Raw genomic sequence first — 19,240 nt, forward strand, 5'->3', positions numbered from 1 at the left:
TATACAGCCCAAGTACACCGAGGCCAGTGATTGGCTGCAGATGTCACATGTGGTGTACAGGCGGTGATGCCTGCGGCCAATGTAAACTGCATACCGGCAGTACGATGTGCTAGATCAGACGTTAATTATTATTTTTTTGATTTATCCATAATGCTGCTTCAGTGCAGCATTTTCCATAACTTAGGAAACCTCTTTAAAACAGCTTATGTTAAGGTTTTTGGATTGGACTATTTCCCGAAAACTGTAACTCCTTTAACTTTGGTTCACTTTGTATTGACTTCTGCAGCTGTCTAATATTAGGGTGCTTTAAAACAGAATTTATGTTTCATAAAATCTGTGCAGTGCATTCTCACTTCATTGATTTGTGTTTTTTTATTGATACTCACCTCACATAGTTGGCAGACCATAAAAGCATGAAGATATGTGGAGCATTATTATATTTCCTATATTTACCATTTAATTACACTTCTTAAAAAGCAAAACATATCTCCTTTTACGATCTGATTAATGTGCAATAGATTAACAAGTACATGGCATCGATTCAATGCAAATAAAATGTGTTGTTTCCATAGATGGGCACGACAAAAGTTTATTATTTGAAAGAAGACGCCAGTTCTTATTATTATTAAGCGCCAAATAAATATAGCTCAGGTTTTACAGATTTTTTTTTTGTTTCTTACATAAACAGACAATCCTTTGTCTAAAGACAGATGCCCGGTGTGGTTATGGCGCCTGGGATGCCAGTGGCAGTAATATTTTATTCAGCCTTGCAATTACTTTTAATAACTTTGGTGCTATGTGATGGAGTGGGAGCTGCTTTTATTTAGCGGTTCCTCTCTCTTGACTGTAATAGTAATAGGGGGTCCAGTGTTAGAGACTGCCCTGCATCTGCTTCATTTTGTATGCAAAAGCTTTGCAGCTAAAAATGATCAATACTTTGAATCATAAAAAAATAACTAAACAAGGAATGGCTCTATGTAACTGATGATTATTTCTGTTTTCACATCTGCTTACTGGTTTCATATCCCGTCACTCCGTTGCGGGTTGAAGTAGGCACAGGAAGCGGTTTTCTTAAAAAAAAAAAAAAAAATGTCCAGTCAACTTTATTAGCTCCATAAACTTCCTTAAGCACAAGCAAACAGCCTAAATGAGACACTTGGTCTCCATTTTATCTGCCAAACCACGCCCCTGGGGTGGGGTTATGTGCGCAGTCATTCCCTCTCATCTCTTATGACTGCTTGTAAAACCCGGCCCTGGAATGCCCTAATAACTCTCTCTCAGCGCAATATGTGCAGGAGTGAGCTTGGAAAGCATGCATCACCGAAGTTACCAACCTCGATGACACATATCACCCTTCAAAGACCCTTCGGACTATAAGATGCACTTTTTTTCTCCAAAAAATTGGAGGAAAATGGGAAGTGTGTCTTATAGTCCAGATGTACCGGCTGTAGATGGAGAGGTGGGGGAGCGGCAGTGGCCGATGAGAGGGTCACAGGAGCAGGAGAGGCAAGTAGAATGTTTTGGATATTTTTATACATCATGCAACAATTCAGCTTGCCATCTAGCTGTAGCAGAGCCAGACCCGTCGTGGGCTTATTGGATTATTATCTTCCCGTCAGACAGGTGAGAGATATGGTTGTTAATTATTTTAATTCTTTTACAAAGGACATTGGCTTCAGTGGATTGGGCGTAAAGTGAGTATAAGCGATTTTAGTTAATATATAGTCAATAAAGGAGTATGTGGCATTTGTTCAAATAAAGAACTTTATTCTGGGTGTTTTTTGACAATTTGACTACTGGGTTAGTAGTGGGGACTTCTTATAGACTCCTTTTCAATTACTAACCCCTAGCTTGATGTCACCTGACAATAGAAAGGTGACATCAACCCAAATACTATCACCCCACTTGCCACCGCGCCAGGCAAGCAAGGCTAAGTGCCAGATATGGCACATCTTGAGGATGCTCAATTTCTGGGGTGACTGAGAGCTGATGGTTTTAGTCCGGGATGGGGCCAATATCCATGGCTATTAATATCAGCCCGCAGCTGTCTGCCTAACCTTTGCTGGTTATTAATCATAGGGAGACCCTACTTAATTTTTTTTGGGGGGGTTCCTGCATTTTAATGACCAGTAAAGGCATAGGCTATAAACATCAGCCCAAAGCTGTCCACTTTCCCTCTGCTGATTAATAAAATTTTGCGGGATCCAACGCCATATTTTTTCTGAAATTTTTTTAAGTAATAAAATGCCGTATATACTCGAGTATAAGCCGACCCCCCTAATTTTGCCACAAAAAAACTGGGAAAACTTAATGACTCGAGTATAAGCCTAGGGTGGGAAATGCAGCAGCTACCGGTAAATGTCAAAAGTAAAAATAGATACCAATAAAAGTAAAATTAATTGAGACATCAGTAGGTTAAGTGTTTTTGAATATCCATATTGAATCAGGAGCCCCATATAATGCTCCATAAAGTTTATGATGGCCCCATAAGATGCTCCATATTAAAATATGCCCCATATAATCCTGCATAAAGGTTAATAATGGCCCCATAAGATGCTCCATAGACAAATTTGCCCAATATAATGCTGCACAAACATTGATTATGGCTCCTTAAGATACTCCATACAGACATTTGCCCCCGTACAATGCTGCACAAACGTTAATTATGGCCCCATAAGATGCTCCATAAAGATATTTGCTCCATATAGTGCTGCACAAACGCTGATTATGGCCCCATAAGATGCTCCATACAGACACTTGCCCCGTTTGTTGTTGCTGCGATAAAAAAAAAAAAAATCACATACTCACCTCTCCGTCGCTCAGGCCCCCGGCACTTTCAATATTTACCTGCTCCACGTTCTGGCGCCACTCCATCTTCAGCGTCTTCTGCACTGACGTTCAGGCAGAGGGCACGCACTAACCACGTCACAGCGCCCTCTGACCTGAGCGTCACTGCAGAAGACGCTGAAGAAAGAGCGGCGCCCGGAACGAGGAGCAGGTGAATATCGTGCAGCGCTCCCCTCCCCATTATACTCACCTGCTCCTGGCGCTGTGCAGTCCCTGCTTCCCCGGCGCTGCAGCTTCTAACTGTACTGAGCGGTCACCGATACCGCGCATGACAGTAATGAATATGCGGCTCCACCCCTATGGGAGGTGGATCCGCATATTAATTACTGTAATGAGCGGTACCATGTGACTGCTCAGTACAGGAAGAAGCTGCGGCGCCGGGGAAGCAGGGACCGTGCCAGGAGCATGTGAGTATAATTAGACAGCCCCCGCTCCCCCTCTCCTGCCGACCCCTGGGAATGACTCTAGTATAAGCCGAGAGGGGGACTTTCAGCCCCAAAAAATGGGCTGAAAATCTCGGCTTATGCTCGAGTATATACGGTACATGTACAGTAAGCTACACAAGCACTATACTAATTATATATGTGACAGATCTTTAGATCTATGTATTCTATGTGTATATATCTATTCTATTCTGTTTGGTCATGCTGTGATTTTACTGTACTCGGCTGATGAAATTTTGGGTTTTCAAGAACATGGGTGTGTAAAAATTGGACGGCACTAGCATGGTTCTAGTGCTGTGCGATTATTTTTATTTATTTATTTTTTTTAATAAATATATCACACCTATTGACTTGCATTGGTGAGTCTTTTTGTCTTTTTCTTGTTTTGAGATACAAGGACAGTTAAAGCACGCTACGATTTTTTTTTCTCAGCCTGATCTGAGCTGAGAAAAAAATTGCAGGTGAGAAGGGAATCCTAGAATAACATTGGTCAGAGTGCACTGGGATTTTTTATCAGATTTGTTTTAAAATTAACTATTTATTGTTAAGTGAAATTAATTCACTGGTTGCTGCAACCCCAAATTTTCAATGTGTCACCTCATAAAATTCTATTTACCTGAATATATAGGGTTTTTCTGCAGGTTAATAACATTACAATACTATTATTATTATTATTATTATTATTATTATTATTAATATTTATTTATATAGCACCATTAATTCCACGGTGCTGTACATGAGAAAGGGGTTACATACAGGGTTAGAGATATCACTTACAGTAAACAGGTTTACAGTGACACACTGGTACAGAGGGGAGAGGACCATGTCCTTGCGGACTTACAGTCTATGGGATAGTGGGGAAGAGACAGAAGGTCGGGGTGAGGCGGCGGCGGCTCTGGCGGTGGTGAGGTGGCGGCTCGGTTATTGTAGGCTGTAGGCTTTCCTGAAGAGATGGGTTTTCAGGTTCCGTCTGAAGGATCCGAGGGTGGTGGATAATCGGACGTGTTGAGGCATGGAATTCCAGAGGATGGGGGATATTCGGGAGAAATCTTGGAGGCGGTTGTGTGAGGAACGAATAAGTGTGGAGGAGAGTAGGAGGTCTTGGGACCTACTACTCAGATACTGTATTGAAAGTGCAGCTGCCTGGAGAAAGTAATGTTCTTCTCATCTGGGAGCCACCTGTGTTCAGTCATGGAGGCTTGCACGGAGGAATTACAGCCACCACTCACAGCACATCCCAGCTCATTGACAAGCAACATTGCATAGATTCGCTGCAGCATGATCTGTGTGCTGGGGCGTTCTTACAGTGCACACCTGTATGACTGAAATCCGGCGGCTCCCAGGAAGATCAACGTTAGTTTTCTCCCCTTTGCCCCACTTTCAGTAAATTGGCTGGGCAGCATTGCAACACTATTTATCTGCAGATGAACTCTATATAAGCAGGGAAATGGGGGTTTTCGAGACGATAGGTTCCTTTTAACCCCTTCACGACCTTGGAATTTTCAGTTTTTGGCATTTTTGTTTTTTGTTTCTTCCCAGAGCCGTGACCTTTTTATTTTTCCGTCACTATGGCTGTGTGAAGGCTTGTTGTTTTTTTTTGTGGGATGAGTTGTGCTTTTGAACAACACCATTTACCTTACCATATAGTGTACTGAAAAACGAGAAAAAAATTCCAATTATGGTGAAATTGCCTAAAAAAAAAAAAAAAAAAAGGTCAGTTCTACATTTGTATTTTGGGTTTATTTACCATGTTCAATTAATTCTAAAACTGACCTGCCATTATTTCATTCCAGGTCATTACGAGTTCATGAATACCAAACATGTTTAGGTTCTTTTTTATCAAGTGGCGAAAGAAAAATGACGTTTCTTAAAAAAAACAAAAAAAAAAACGCCGTATTCAGAGACCCGTAGCGTCTCCATTTTTTTGCGATCTGGGGCTTGGTGAGGGCTTTATTGGTACCATTTTGGGGTAGTTACAGTGTTTTGATCAACTGTTATTGCATTTTATTCCAATGTTGCGGTGACCAAATAAATGTAATTCTGGCTCTTTGATTTTTTTTTTCTCTTAATGGCGTTTACCAACCAGATTAATTTAGTTTATATTTTGATACCAAATATATGTATTTATTTTTGGTTTCATTTTGAATGTGGCAAAAGGGGGGTGATTTGAACATATCTAAACAAATTTTTATTATTATTACTTTTTAAAAATTGTCATTTCAACTTTTTACTTGCTTCTATAGTTCCTTTTGGAGACTTGAAGCCTGATCGCTTGTGCTACTCACAGCAGGGCTTCGGCCCTGCTATGTACAGCGAAAAATAAAAATTTTTGTGATGCACTTCCAGCGCAATCGTGTTATATGCTGCTGTTAGAGATTGACAGCGGAATTTAACATGTTAACAGCCGCAGGTGGATCGCGATTCCACCCGCGGCTGTTAGGGGCTCAGGGCAGCTAATAAAATTAGCTGTCGTGCTGGAAAAGATATGGGCTCGACGCTGTCATCAAATGTCAGGACAGGAACTATGACATACCTATGCGTCTTAGTTCGTGAAAGGGGTTAATGTGAGGATGGCGGAATGCGGATAATGGAAATGTTATTATTAGATTCTTCTTTAATTTAGACTCTTTGTACTCTAAATAAAACATAATAGTATATTAAGCAGAATGGTGGCTCACACGCATGTTCGTGGCTAATAAAGCCACAGTGTGCTGTTTTATAATGACCACATGGCAATGGATGTAACTACATGCTGTCTCTCACCCACTGAGACGTAGGGAAAAACAAAGCTTACATTCAGCTTGTACTGATCCAAGGAGACCCAGTGAAAGTTCTGTCGCCATCATTGATTCCCATTAGGTGCACGCAAACCAGGATTTCCTTATGTTGGGATTGAAGAACAGTTTTTTTTGTTTTTGTGTATCTCTTTGTAATACACTGTAAAATCAGTGTACAACTACTTTGTCTTCTGCTCCGTTCTGCTTCATTTTACTCACTTCATTAATTTCTGTTTGCTTGATATGTAGGATCAGACTGATGAAAAAGCATTGATTGCGAAATTACACCAGCAGATTGTAGCTCTTCAGATCAGTGAATCTACAGCTGTAGCCAAGCTAGAAGCCACCACATGCAAACTCCAGAAAATGGAGGCCTACAGCTTACGTTTAGAGCAGAAGATTGACGATAAGGAGCAGGCGCTGTATTATGCCCGCTTGGAAGGAAGGAATCGGGCCAAACACCTCCGTCATACCATTCAGACCTTGAGGAGACAGTTCAGCGGGGCTCTCCCATTACCCCAGCAGGAGAAGTTTTCAAAGACACTGATGGAACTTCAGAAGGACAAGTTAAAGACAACCCAAGAAATGCAACTAGTTCAACAACAGCGCAAAGATACAGAAATCCGAGCCCTCGAGCTAGAGCTGAAACTGAAGGGTTTAGAGGAACTCATCAGTACTCTTAAGGATACCAGGGGAGCACAAAAGGTTGGTCAGATATGGTTTACTGTAAAAGTATGGATAGGAGAGCATGAAGAACTGTGTTCATATTTGTATGTGGACAGGGATTATGACGTTGTCATGGCTGAAATATTTATTGTTACCTTTGTAATTGCATTAGTACATTTATAGTGCATCTCCAACTGAATAGAGAAGCATAGGAACCGATTCATTATTACATTTGCGCTTCCTTTTTTGTTTTGTTTGCGTCAAATTCATCTTTCCTCTTTGTTTTTTTTAAGTACTGATTCATCATTTGGGACTTTGTGAAAGTCACAGAATTTGTAGCCTTTGTACTCTAGTGTCTCGGCCTGTCCACCCCAAGATCTGAGTCATTTTATGTTAGTCTGTTATTTTCATGTAGTTTCCTCCATTTGGCAAAAATTAAAAAAAAAAAGATAAAGCCAAAGAAATATTTTGTCAGTTTTGACTAATGAACTTTTGAAGACTTTGGCTCAAAAAAAGTCAACGAATACCTCAAGACAAAAAAAAGTGACATAAAACCCCCCACAAATGATTAATCGGGGTTATTGTGCTTTATCACCTAGTCTCTTGTGTCTATTTAGAACATAATGTGATTCCACAGCCCTGGCTGCCATATTGGTTACAAGACCTTGGGAGGACTATTCTAGTCCACACGCCTATTTTTTGTATACAAATGGAGTTTCTCCTAAAAGGGGTTGTGATAGCTTTCTGATAGCTGGGTATCTAACATTGGGACCCACAACATTGTTGGAATGAAGTACTTGTATACACATCACCGCTCGCTTTGTTGTCTATCAGTCTGCCAGAGAGGGCGGGGTACAGCACCACTTTTTCTGGCAATCCCATAGACAACGAAGTGAGTAGTGGTGCTCATGGCCATTGAGACATTCTAGTGGAGCATCATTTTCAGGATTGTTGGGAGTCCCAGAGGTCGGGCCCCCACCGTCCAGCAAGTTACCTCCTATCTTCTGGATGGGTGATACCTTTCTGAGTTGGGACTACCCTTCTCTTTAAGAGCAGTGTGAACTTGAATCCAGTAAATCCTGTGTTATTCCTGCAGCCATGTATTCCAATTCCTCTATCTTACCCCTCTTCTATTATCTGCGGATGGAAAAGAATAGTCCTAATGGAGTGGTATAACACATGACTAAGGGTAAGTTCACACTAGGTGTTTTTTCAGCATTTTTTTTTCCTGCAGCAAAACCTGACCTCTTTGAAGGAAAGAAGCTGCAGAAAAAAAAGCAGATTTTGCTTTATTTTTCTTGTGTTTTTTTGCTGTGTTTTTGGCATGCTAGATTTGTATCTTGTGCATGCAGTTTAGCGCAAAAAAAAATACAATTCTACAGAATTGGGTTTTGGCGCAAAAACCGCAGCAAAACATGATACCTGCATTTTTTGCTGCAAATTTTCAGCATTTTTTCACCACCCATTCATTTCAATGGGTGAAAATCGTTGATAAAAAAAATGAAAAACATGAAAGTGACATGGACTGTTGTGAAAAAAACATACAAAGCACAAGCACAAAGCTGTGTGCATGAGATTTCTGAAATCTCATTGACTTTGCTGGTACTGCAACCCCCCCCAAAAAAAACGCTGAAAAAAAGCCTAGTGTGAACTTACCCTAAAGGAACATACCCAAGGTCTGCAGCAACATCTGCTTAGGAGCTATGGACACAAAATCATACACTATTTTTAACCGAGTTCCCTCATTTTAAATTTTATTTTTAGTGCATCGGTGAATGAAAAAGTGATCGAAACATAAAGTTTATACTGAATGCCATATTTCCGAAGGCATTCCTAGCGCAGAACCATACATAGTTGATTCAATAGAGGGAATCCGTCACACCCAAAATGCTTAGCATTGATTAAGCGAGTGCTCCATCAGCGGCTCTGCACGGACCTTGCAGGCAGGCCAACATGGTGTTATTGCTGGCGCTCACCGCTCGCTACTAACGGTGGCCGCAGGAGCTCGTGATGAGAGCCGCCATGACACCGTGTGTGCGTGGCTGCAGTGTCCATGCTAAGCATCTGATCGCGTTTAGGCAGCGTTTGCTTGAGTGTCGCCAGTCTAGAGCCAAGGTATGACCGCGCTCTGTATGCAAACTGAGGGGGCATAATGGTGCACTGAATTCTTGGCCATGCCAAGGGTGCCCTGCAGCCCCCTCATTTACATGTCAGATAAATTATTTTATATGCGAACTTACCCACTGAAAGCTGTACTACCCACTGAAAGCTGTACTACCCACTGAAAGCTATACTACAGGTATGGGTTTTAGCTTGGCACATTTCCCTACATACCCGTAAAGGTGGTTTAGTTATCATTTTGGGGGTGACAGACTCAATTTAAATTGTAAAAATTGGCGCCAATCAGCTCTAGATAAAACCTACAAGCTCTTGGGGCAGTATACCAGGGCTAATCGATCGTTCCCTTGTATGGAAAGCTGTTTGGGGATTTATGGTAAAGAAAACGAATAGTTGTGATAGGATCTGAAGTGTTGGAACTCTATAGACTGTGCACATTGGTAAAATGATACAAGTGCTTCGCACAAAATTAGAATATCATCAAAAAGTTAATTTATTTCAGTTCTTCGATACAAAAAGTGACACACGTATTATATAGAGTCATTACAAGCAGAGTGATCTATTTTGTGTGTTTATTTCTGTTAATGTTGATGATTATGGCTTTCACTTGTATATCCCTAAAATCTGCAACACCGCCATGTCTTACTGATCACACACTCAAAGACTGTACAATTTTTTTTTTGTCCTTCAGGTATGTTTTTTTTCTTGTTTTTTGCTTTACAGTAAGAGTAAAGATGCGAACCACATGTGCCTCACATCATCGCACTTTACTGTGAGCTACAGATTCTGTGAGATAAAGACGTAATAGAAAACAGGTGTATTTCCTAGTACACCTTGTTCCTAGGAAATTGAAACCAGGGTCCACAGTGTATGTTTTGTTAACTGTCTACGGATTTCATGTTTCCCTTACAGCAACCCTGTATTATATGACTAGCTCAGGCAGGTTAGACAGTGCACTTTGGACACGAGTCCTAGTAACCTCTGTTATGGCCGTCTCTATGGGATGGTTGAAAGTGTCTCAAAGCCACTTCATCAGCACTGCTATAGTACTGCCTAAGAGTACTAATATATATATATATATGATCATATATTGCTACTTAAAATGGTATTCCCATCTCCAAGATCCTATTCCAGTATGTAAATCTAAAGGTGTGCTCAAAAGTTTACATACCCTGGCAGAATTTTTGCTTTCTTGGCCTTTTTTCAGAGAATATGAATGAGAACACCAATACCTTTTCTCCACTCATAGTGGTTGGGTGAAGCCATTTATTGTCAGATTACTGTGTTTTCTATTTTTAAATCCTAATGAAAACCCAAAACATCCAAATGAACCTGATCAAAAGTTCACATACCTCATTTCTTAATACCGTGTATTGCCCCCTCTAACATCAGTGACCGCTTGCAGTCTTTTGTGGTAGTTGTGGATAAGGTTCTTTGTTTTCTCAGATGCTAAAGCTGCCCACTCTTCTTGGCAAAAAGCCTCCAGTTCCTGTAAATTCCTGGGCTGTCTAGCATGAACTGCGCGCTTGAGATCTGCCCAGTGGCTCAATGATATTTAGGTCAGGAGACTGAGATGGCCACCCAGAACCTTCACTTTGTTCTGCTGTAGCCAAAGACAGGTTGACTTGGCCTTATGTTTTGGATGGTTGTCCTGTTGGAACGTCCAATTACATCCCATGCGCAGCTTCCAGGCTGATGAGTGCAAATTTGCCTCCAGTATTTGCTGATAACATGCTGCATTCATCTTTCCTTCAATTTTGATCAAGTTTCCTGTGCATTTGTAGCTCACACATCCCCAAAATATCAGCGATCCACCTCCGTGCTTTACAGTAGTAATGGTGTTCCTTTCATCATAGGCCTTGTTGACCTCTCTCCAAATTTAACGTTTATAGTTGTGGCCAAAAAGTTCGGTTTTGGTCGCATCACTCGAAATTACCTTGTTCCAGAAGTTTTGAGGCTTGTCTCTGTGCTGTTTTGCATACTATAGGTGAGATGCTTTGTGGCATTTGCGCAGAAATGGCTTTCTTCTGGCGACTCGACCATGAAGCCCATTTTTCTTCAAGGTCCTCCTTATTGTGTATCTTGAAACAGCCACACCGCTAGTTTTCATAGAGTCCAGTATTTCAGCTGATGTTATTTGTGGGTTTTTCTTTGCATCCCGAACAATTTTCCTGGCAGCTGTGGACAACATTTTTGTTGGTCTACCTGACCGTGGTTTTGTTTTTACAAAGCCCCTGATTTTCCATTTGTTAATCACAGTTTTAACACTGCTGACTGGCATTATCAATTCCTTGGATATCTTTTTGTATTCCTTTCCTGTTTTATACCATTCAACTACCTTTTCCCGTAGATCCGTTGACAATTCTTTTGCTTTCCCCATGACTCACAATCCAGAAACAACAGTGGCTGGATGAAAGATGCAAGAGTCTGTCTGGATCCCAGAAACTCACTCAGCTTTTATGCACACACACTGATTGCAAGAAAACAGTTCACAGGTGAGGATCTTACCTTTAGGAGCCATTCAAACCCATTTGTGTCAACTTCTGTGTATGTTATCAGGCCAAAATCACCAGAGTATGTAAACTTTTCATCAGGGTCATTTGGATGTTTTGGGTTGTCATAATGATTTAAAAAGAGAAAACACAGTAGTTTGACAATAAATGGCTTCACCCAACCACTAACCATGAGCGGAGATAACATTTTGGTATTATCATTCATATTCTCTGAAAAAAGGCCAAGGAAGCAAAAATTCTGCCGGGGTATGTAAACTTTTGAGCACAACTGTATCTCGCTAACCCCATGTGCAGGGCATTGCAATTTCTTAGGTATCTATGGTTATGACCACTAACAACTAACTGTCCCTATATGAGTGGTTGTAAGCATGGATACCTAAGCTACTGCATTGCCCTGCGCATACGGTGAGCGGCATAGCTTATCAAAAGAACTACACAATATTTCTAATTGGAGGTATTTGCTAATAGTATTTTTATACTACTACACATTGAGATAGGATTTTGGAGATGGGAATACCCCTTTAAGCAAGTACAGTTGTCAAAAGTGGATTTTTATTGGCAAAATGTTCACTGACCCACCACATGTGGGAAGCCTGGCGTCTGCTTTTTATTTTGGACACCTCATTAGTTGTGGTTTCCCTGTTTCTTCAGCCTATTAATGGTATAGCTGTAAATATTACTTGTCAAGTTTTTTTTACACAGTGCTACTCCAAACTTGGACTTTTTCTAGTTTTATTAGTAGTTCTCTTTTGTCATAATTGGGGAGGGAATAAGTATTATCCTAAGTGTATGTCTTTATTCCCCACAAGAGCTTGCCGATAAATTGTCAAGCCAAGATATTTTCATTTATCAATATGCAATGTCACTTTGATTTATGAATCGTCCTACTTTTAAGCTACAACTTGCGTAGTTTATATGAAAGTGTGTCCTTTAGGATCTAAGAAAATGTAATGAAATCGTCTAAATGAACTACTTGCAGGTAACAGAATGGCACCAGAAAATGGAAGAATTGCGTCTCCAGGACATGAAATTGACCCGTGAGTTAAACCAGAAGAAAGAAGAGATTAAGTATTTGAGTAACATCATCTCTGAACAGGAACGCACAATCAATAATCTGGAGGAAGAGCTCGTACAGCAACGCAAAGTTAGTATTAACAGACTCTGGCAATTATACTTTTGACAGCATGTAGATATCTGAATGAAATGGAAAACATGAAGGAACTATAAATCTCCATGATCTAGCTAGTAAACATTTTGAGTCTGTTAGTCCACAAATTGCCCAATAGAAAGAAATTTAAAAATAAATAGCCTCCACTGTGACAAATAGGAAAACAAATTTTTCCTTATTGGCAAAAGGGGGGTGATAGCCAGAAGAAAAGTTCCCAATTCAGTCCCTTGTCTTAAAGCTCTACAGAGAGTTGCTATACGCTATCTTGCTGATGTCTCTTACAGCTTCCATCCTTCCTCATGCATCTATACATATATTAAATGGGTATTCCCATCTTCAAGATCCTATCCCAAGATGTAGTAGATGTAATAATAATATCTTTATAACCTCATTGGGGGACACAGGCAACTATGGGTATATGCTGCTGTTGCTAGGAGGCTGACACTAGGCAAAAAATAATTAGCTCTTCTTCAGCAGTATACACCCACTAACCGGCACAAAGTTTGTCAGTTTAAGCTTAGTGTCTGTAGGAGACAGATCTGGATCTGATCCCAGATCTGTCTTTTCCTCTTTAGGTCATGTTGTGTCATATTTTTTCACTTTCTGTTTTAGGTTCTTCAAGGCCAGCAAGGTGTAATGTTTCTCCCTGCCATCCCACACATGAGCAACCAAGAGAACAGTGTGGTATCACCCACACTGTCCACGCTTGGCTCACCAGACATGACCTTATCCCCTGTAACTTTTAGTGCTCATGGTGATTTATGGTGGTCAGTCCTTTCCTTATTTCCCACCCCAGCCCCCTACTGGGAGCGAGTCGGGAGGAAGACGGTGGTCCCTGTCTCCTGTAACCTTCCCCCTTTCTTTAGGCGTCAACACAGTCTTCTGCACCGTCAAGGATCATGACAGTGCAGGAAGGAGGATGCCTTGTCAGTACCAGGAAGCTCCCCTTTTTCAAGGGGAGCCCCTGATGTCATCCTCAAAAGACTGTGAAGAAGGAATCGAGACTCTCTTCAAAAGTTACTGTCCCTTTTCTTCCACTCAGTTGCCCAGCCACGGGGGTGCATCAGTGATCCTTCCGATGCTCTGAGTACGGGCGCCATCTTCAAATGCCCCCTTGCTCAACCGCGGCATTTAGTGTGCCTTTTCCCATTTGGGCACGCTCTCCCTCCTGCTCAACTTTCTGCACGCTTCTTTTTAAATGTACCTATTAACGCTCAGATAACATTTCCCAGGCATCAGTGCACACACCCCGGCCAGACTGGCAATCGTCAGCAAGACTTCAACACGCCTCTTCTTCTCTTCCTCCTATTGTAGGTGTCGGCTCATACACTAACCATCTCGGCGCGGACTGCTCTTCCCTCCCCTTCCTCTTCCACGCTCTGTCCTGTCAGGCAGTTGGCAGGGTGCCAGTCTCGGCTACGGTCCTCTCCCTTTAGCACGCCTCTTAACTGCACCGACCAGGATCTTCTGTTTATCGCTCAGCCTGCAGAAGATTCACCCACAGCCCAAAACCTTTGACTACAGCATTTCTCTGCATGGTGCCGATTAAAGGACCACCTTAACAATGCTTCTCCAGGACCAGGTAGGCTCTGTTCAGGCTGTAGTTTTTTTTTCCTGCTAGGCGCCCTCAGCAGTATTCCCCAGGCCTTCACATATGCCCAGACCTAGGGAGCTGCTCTCCCGCCCCACCCCCCACTATTATTCATTACGCCTGCGCCATTTGTAAAATGAATTGGCCTTAAATTATGCAACTGAGGCGATGAAAACTATATCTCCGAGCAATAACAAATACTTGAAGGTCACCCGAACGTGCTTGGGAAAACCCGGGCAACGAGTACACTCGCTCATCACTAGTGTCTACACATTCTGACTTGTGTGCCGCATCAGAGATTCCTCAGATTTGCGGTTCAGGTAAGACACTATCAATTAACAGCTCTCCACTTTGGCCTGGGCTCTGCTCCCAGAGTGTTCACGAAGGTGATGTCATCGGTCATTGCCATTGTGAGATCCAAGGAGATTGTGATTATCCTTTATTTAGATGATCTTTTAATGATAGGGTCATCTTTGCGAGACTGTCGCCAGAGTCTTCAGTTCACCCTGGACACTCTTACCCATCTCGGCTGGATAGTCAACAAGCAAAGTCATCACTAATTCCAACTCAACAAAAGTTTGATACCTTCCATGCCAAGGTCTTTCTCCCTAAAGAGAAGGTCTTGGCTCTCCGCCTGGAGATCTGCTCTTTGAAACGCCCATCTTCTCATCCCCTTCGGCTCTGCATGACTGTGCTGGGTAAGGGGATTGCAGCCATGGGTGCCGTGCTCTTTTCCCAGTTGCATACACGTTCTCTTCATCTGGCCCTCTTGTCAGCATGGAGCAAGAAAATGTCATCCTTGAACCATCCCATTCTCCTACCTCCTTGAGTGCGGCAGTCAGAGTCCACCTCTTCCCTCCTTCATTCGTCTCGGGAGATCATTTCTTCCCCTCCATTGGAAAGTCATCACAACCAATGCCAGCCTTCTCGGATGGGGAGCGGTCTTCCTGCATCACAGCCTGGGGTTGCTGGAGCTGTTAAGAACTTAAACTGCCACTCAATTTTCTGGAGATCAGTTTGATCTACCTCTCCCATCTTCACTGTCAGGATCTCCTCTTAGGCCATCTGGTTCGCATTCAGTCAGACAATTCCATGGCTGTGGCGTACATAAACCACCAGGGCGGAACATGCAGCAGATCCGTTCTGGTGGAGGTCTCCAGGATACTAGTTTGGGCTGAGAAACACGTAACGGCAATCTCGGTGGTTCACATTCCAGGGGTGGAAAACTGGGCCGCCGACTTTCTAAGTCGACAGGTCCTCGCCTCGGGCGAGTGGTCACTCAAGTCCAACGTATTTAATCAGATTTGTCAGAGATGGGGCGCCCCGGACGTCGATCTGATGGGTTCTTAAATGAATGCCAAGGTGCCTCGCTTTGTAGCCATGTCCCGCAGCCCTCTGGCGATCAGTCAGGATGCCCTTGTCCTGTGTAGGTATCCTTTTCCCCTTCCATACCTCTTCCTGCCTCTCCCTTTGATTCTGAGAGTCGTCAAGAAGATCAAGTCAGAAGACGTCTTCTCACGTTTATCATTGAACCTGAAAGGCCTATTTTCGCTAGTGTGAGGACAATCGGTCTGCTCCCATGTCTTTTTCACTTCCATCAATTCTGGCTTTTCTCCAGTCTGGCCTCGATTCCAATCTTTCCCTCAGTGCTCTCAAGGGCCAGGTCCCCGCGCTCACAATTCTATTTCAAACAGATTTTTCTTCTCGACCCCAGGTCAAGACCTTCCTCAAGAGTGTTGCTCATCTGCCCCACTTTATCTCACTCCAGTATATCCTTGGGATCTTATCAGCAATCTGTTTGATCCCATCCACAACATTACTACTTCCGTTCTTTCCTGGAATGTTGCATTTTTAATGGCTATCCATTCTATTAGACGAGTCTCGGAACTAGTGCCTCTCTTGTCGTACTCCTTTTCTCGTTCTCCATCAGGACAAAGTGTGGTCCTCAGACCAGTTCCTTAGTTCCTCCCTAAGATGGTCTCCTCTTTCCACATCACTGAAGATATTGTTTTTCCTTCCTTTTGCCTTTCCCTGGAAAGTTCACTTCACAAGCTGGACCTAGTCAGAGCTCTTTGCTCCTACCTCTCTAGGACCTCTCCTTTCCAGCGCACTGACTCTTTGTTTGTCATCCCTGAGGGTCGTCGTAGGGGTCATCCTGCATCAACATCTACCATCGCTTGCTGGATTCGCTCAGCTATCATGGAAGCATATCTGCTTAAGGGCAAACCACCCCCTTGGGTGTAAAGGCTCACTCCACCCAGGCAGTGGGGGCCTCCTGGGCTGTTCATCACCAGGCTTTTCAATCTTGAATTTGCAATACAGCTAGCTGGTCTTCCCTTCATACTTTTGCAAGGTTTTACCGAATACATACCTGCGCTTCAGCTGATGCCACCCTGGGAAGAAAGGTTCTGCAGACAGCAGTCGTCCGCTGTCTGACCTGAATTCGCCCAGTTATTCTTTTCCCTCCCTTGGGACTGCTTTAGGACGTCCCATGGCTACCTATGTCCCTCAATGAAGCAATAAAGAAAAATGGATTGTTGGTACTCACTAAATCTCTTTCTTAGAGCCTTCATTGGGGTACGTAGCACCCTCACTGCTTTGTGCCTATGTGGGGGCTATGTGCCTTTAGTTGGGCCTGTACATAGTTGTGTTATTGTTTGCTTTTCCTACTGCTTTTTCTCTGACAAGCTTTATGCCCAACAGTGGGTGTATAGTGCCTCCTAGCGACAGCAGCATACACCCATGGTTACCTGTGTCCCCCAATGAAGGCTCCAAGAAAGATTTTACGGTGAGTACCAAAATTCCATCTACAACCCCTGGAAAAAAATATGAAGTCACCTGCCTTGGAGGATGTTCATTCAGTTGTTTAATTTTGTAGAAAAAAGCAGATCACAGACATGGCACAAAACTAAAGTCATTTCAAATGGTAACTTTCTGGCTTTAAGAAACAGTAAAAGAAATCAAGAACAAAAAATGTGGGAGTCAGTAATGGTTACTTTTTTTAACCAAGCATAGGGAAAAAAATTATGAAATCACTCAATTCTGAGGAAAAAATTATGGAATCATGAAAAATAAACATACAAAAAAAAAAAAACACTCCAACACATCACTAGTATTTTGTTGCACCACCTCTGGCTTTTATAACAGCTTTCAGTCTCTGAGGCATGGACTTAATGAGTGTCAAACAGTGCTCTTCATCAATCTGGCTCCAACTTTCTCTGATTGCTGTTGCCAGATCAGCTTTGCAGGTTGGAGCCTTGTCATGGACCATTTTCTTCAACTTCCACCAAAGATTTTCAATTGGATTGAGATCTGGACTATTTGCAGGCCATGACATTGACCTTATGTGTCTTTTTTCAAGGAATGTTTGCACAGTTTTTGCTCTATGGCAGGATGCATTATCATCTTGAAAAATGATTTCATCATCCCCAAACATCCTTTCAGTTGATGGGATAAGAAAAGTGTCCAAAATATCAACATAAACTTGTGCATTTATTGAAGATGTAGTGACAGCCATCTCCCCAATGCCTTTACCTGACATGCAGCCACATATCATCAATGACTGTGGAAATTTTCATGTTCTCTTCAGGCAGTCATCTTTATAAATCTCATTGGAACGGCTCCAAACAAAAGTTCCAGCATCATCACCTTGCCCAATGCAGATTCGCGATTCATCACTGAATATGACTTTCATCCAGTCATCCACAGTCCACGATTGCTTTTCCTTCGCCCATTGTAACCTTGTTTTTTTTCTGTTTAGGTGTTAATGATGGCTTTCGTTTAGCTTTTCTGTATGTAAATCCCATTTCCTTTAGGCGGTTTCTTACACTTTGGTCACAGACGTTGACTCCAGTTTCCACCCATTCATTTCTTATTTGTTTTGTTGTGCATTTCCAGTTTTGGAGACATATTGCTTTAAGTTTCCAGTCTTGACGCTTTGATGTCTTCCTTGGTCTACTAGTATGTTTGCCTTTAACAACCTTCCCATGTTGTTTGTATTTGGTCCAGATTTTAGACACAGCTGACTGTGAACAACAAACATCTTTTGCAACATTGTGTGATGATTTACCCTCTTTTAAGAATTTGATAATCCTCTCCTTTGTTTCAATTGACATCTCTCGTGTTGGAGCCATGATTCATGTCAGTCCACTTGGTGCAACATCTCTCCAAGGTGTGATCATTCCTTTTTAGATGCAGAGTAACGAGCAGATCTAATTTAATGCAGGTGTTATTTTGGGGTATGAAAATTTACAAGGTGATTCCATAATTTTTTTCCTCAAAATTGAGGGATTCCATATTTTTTTCCCTATGCTTGGTTAAAAAAGTAAGGATTACTGACTACCACATTTTTTGTTCTTGATTTCTTTTAGGCTATGTGCACACGTTCAGAATTTCTTGCAGAAATTTCCTGAGCAAAGCCGGACATTTTCTGCAAGAAATATGCATGCATATTTTTTTGCGTTTTTTGCACGGTTTTGACGCTTTTTTGCACGTTTTTTGTGCGTTTTTGACGCGTCTTTTTCCAGAGCTTCCCAATGCATTATATAGCGGGAAAAACGCAAAAAATCCGCAAAATTAATGAACATGCTGCGTTTTTTACCATGATGCTTTTTTTTTTGCGGAAAAAAAACGCATCATGTGCACAAAAATTGCGGAATGCATTCTAAATGATGGGATGCATAATGTATGCGTTTTTATAGCGAAAAAACACGAAAAAAACGCAACGTGTGCACACAGCCTTAGTGTTTCTTAAAGCCAGAAAGTTGCCATTTGAAATTACTTTAGCTTTGTGCCATGTCTGTGATCTGCTTTTTATCTCAAAATTAAACCACTGAATGAACATCCTCCAAGGCCGGTGATTCCATATTTTTTGCCAGGGGTTGTATTAGATAAAATCTCCAATTAGAAATGTATTATAGTTCTTCTGATTTGCTATGTCAGTGCATTGCAGTGCTTGGGTATCCATGGTTACGACCACTAAAAGCCCTGCATAGTGGGTAAGCGGCATATCAAATCAGAAGAACTATACTACATTTTTAATTGGAGGTATTTGCTAATATTATTAGTACACCTACTACATATTGGGATGGGCCACTGAGGATTGTCCTTTTTGACTA

At 42.0% G+C, this 19,240-nt stretch overlaps 1 protein-coding gene across 1 annotated transcript in view; it reads left to right on the top strand.

The window, feature by feature from the left end:
* The window catches only part of CEP290 (centrosomal protein 290), a 284,715-nt gene that overhangs the window by 141,813 nt on the left and 123,662 nt on the right, over positions 1-19,240 (top strand). Inside the window, exons 30-31 of the mRNA XM_077265451.1 lie at positions 6,317-6,772; positions 12,344-12,508. Coding sequence (XP_077121566.1) covers positions 6,317-6,772; positions 12,344-12,508 — 621 coding nt within the window. The remainder of the gene's footprint in view (positions 1-6,316; positions 6,773-12,343; positions 12,509-19,240) is intronic.

This window comes from Ranitomeya variabilis, chromosome 5, assembly GCF_051348905.1.
Source record: "Ranitomeya variabilis isolate aRanVar5 chromosome 5, aRanVar5.hap1, whole genome shotgun sequence".
Classification (NCBI taxonomy): Eukaryota; Metazoa; Chordata; class Amphibia; order Anura; family Dendrobatidae; genus Ranitomeya; species Ranitomeya variabilis.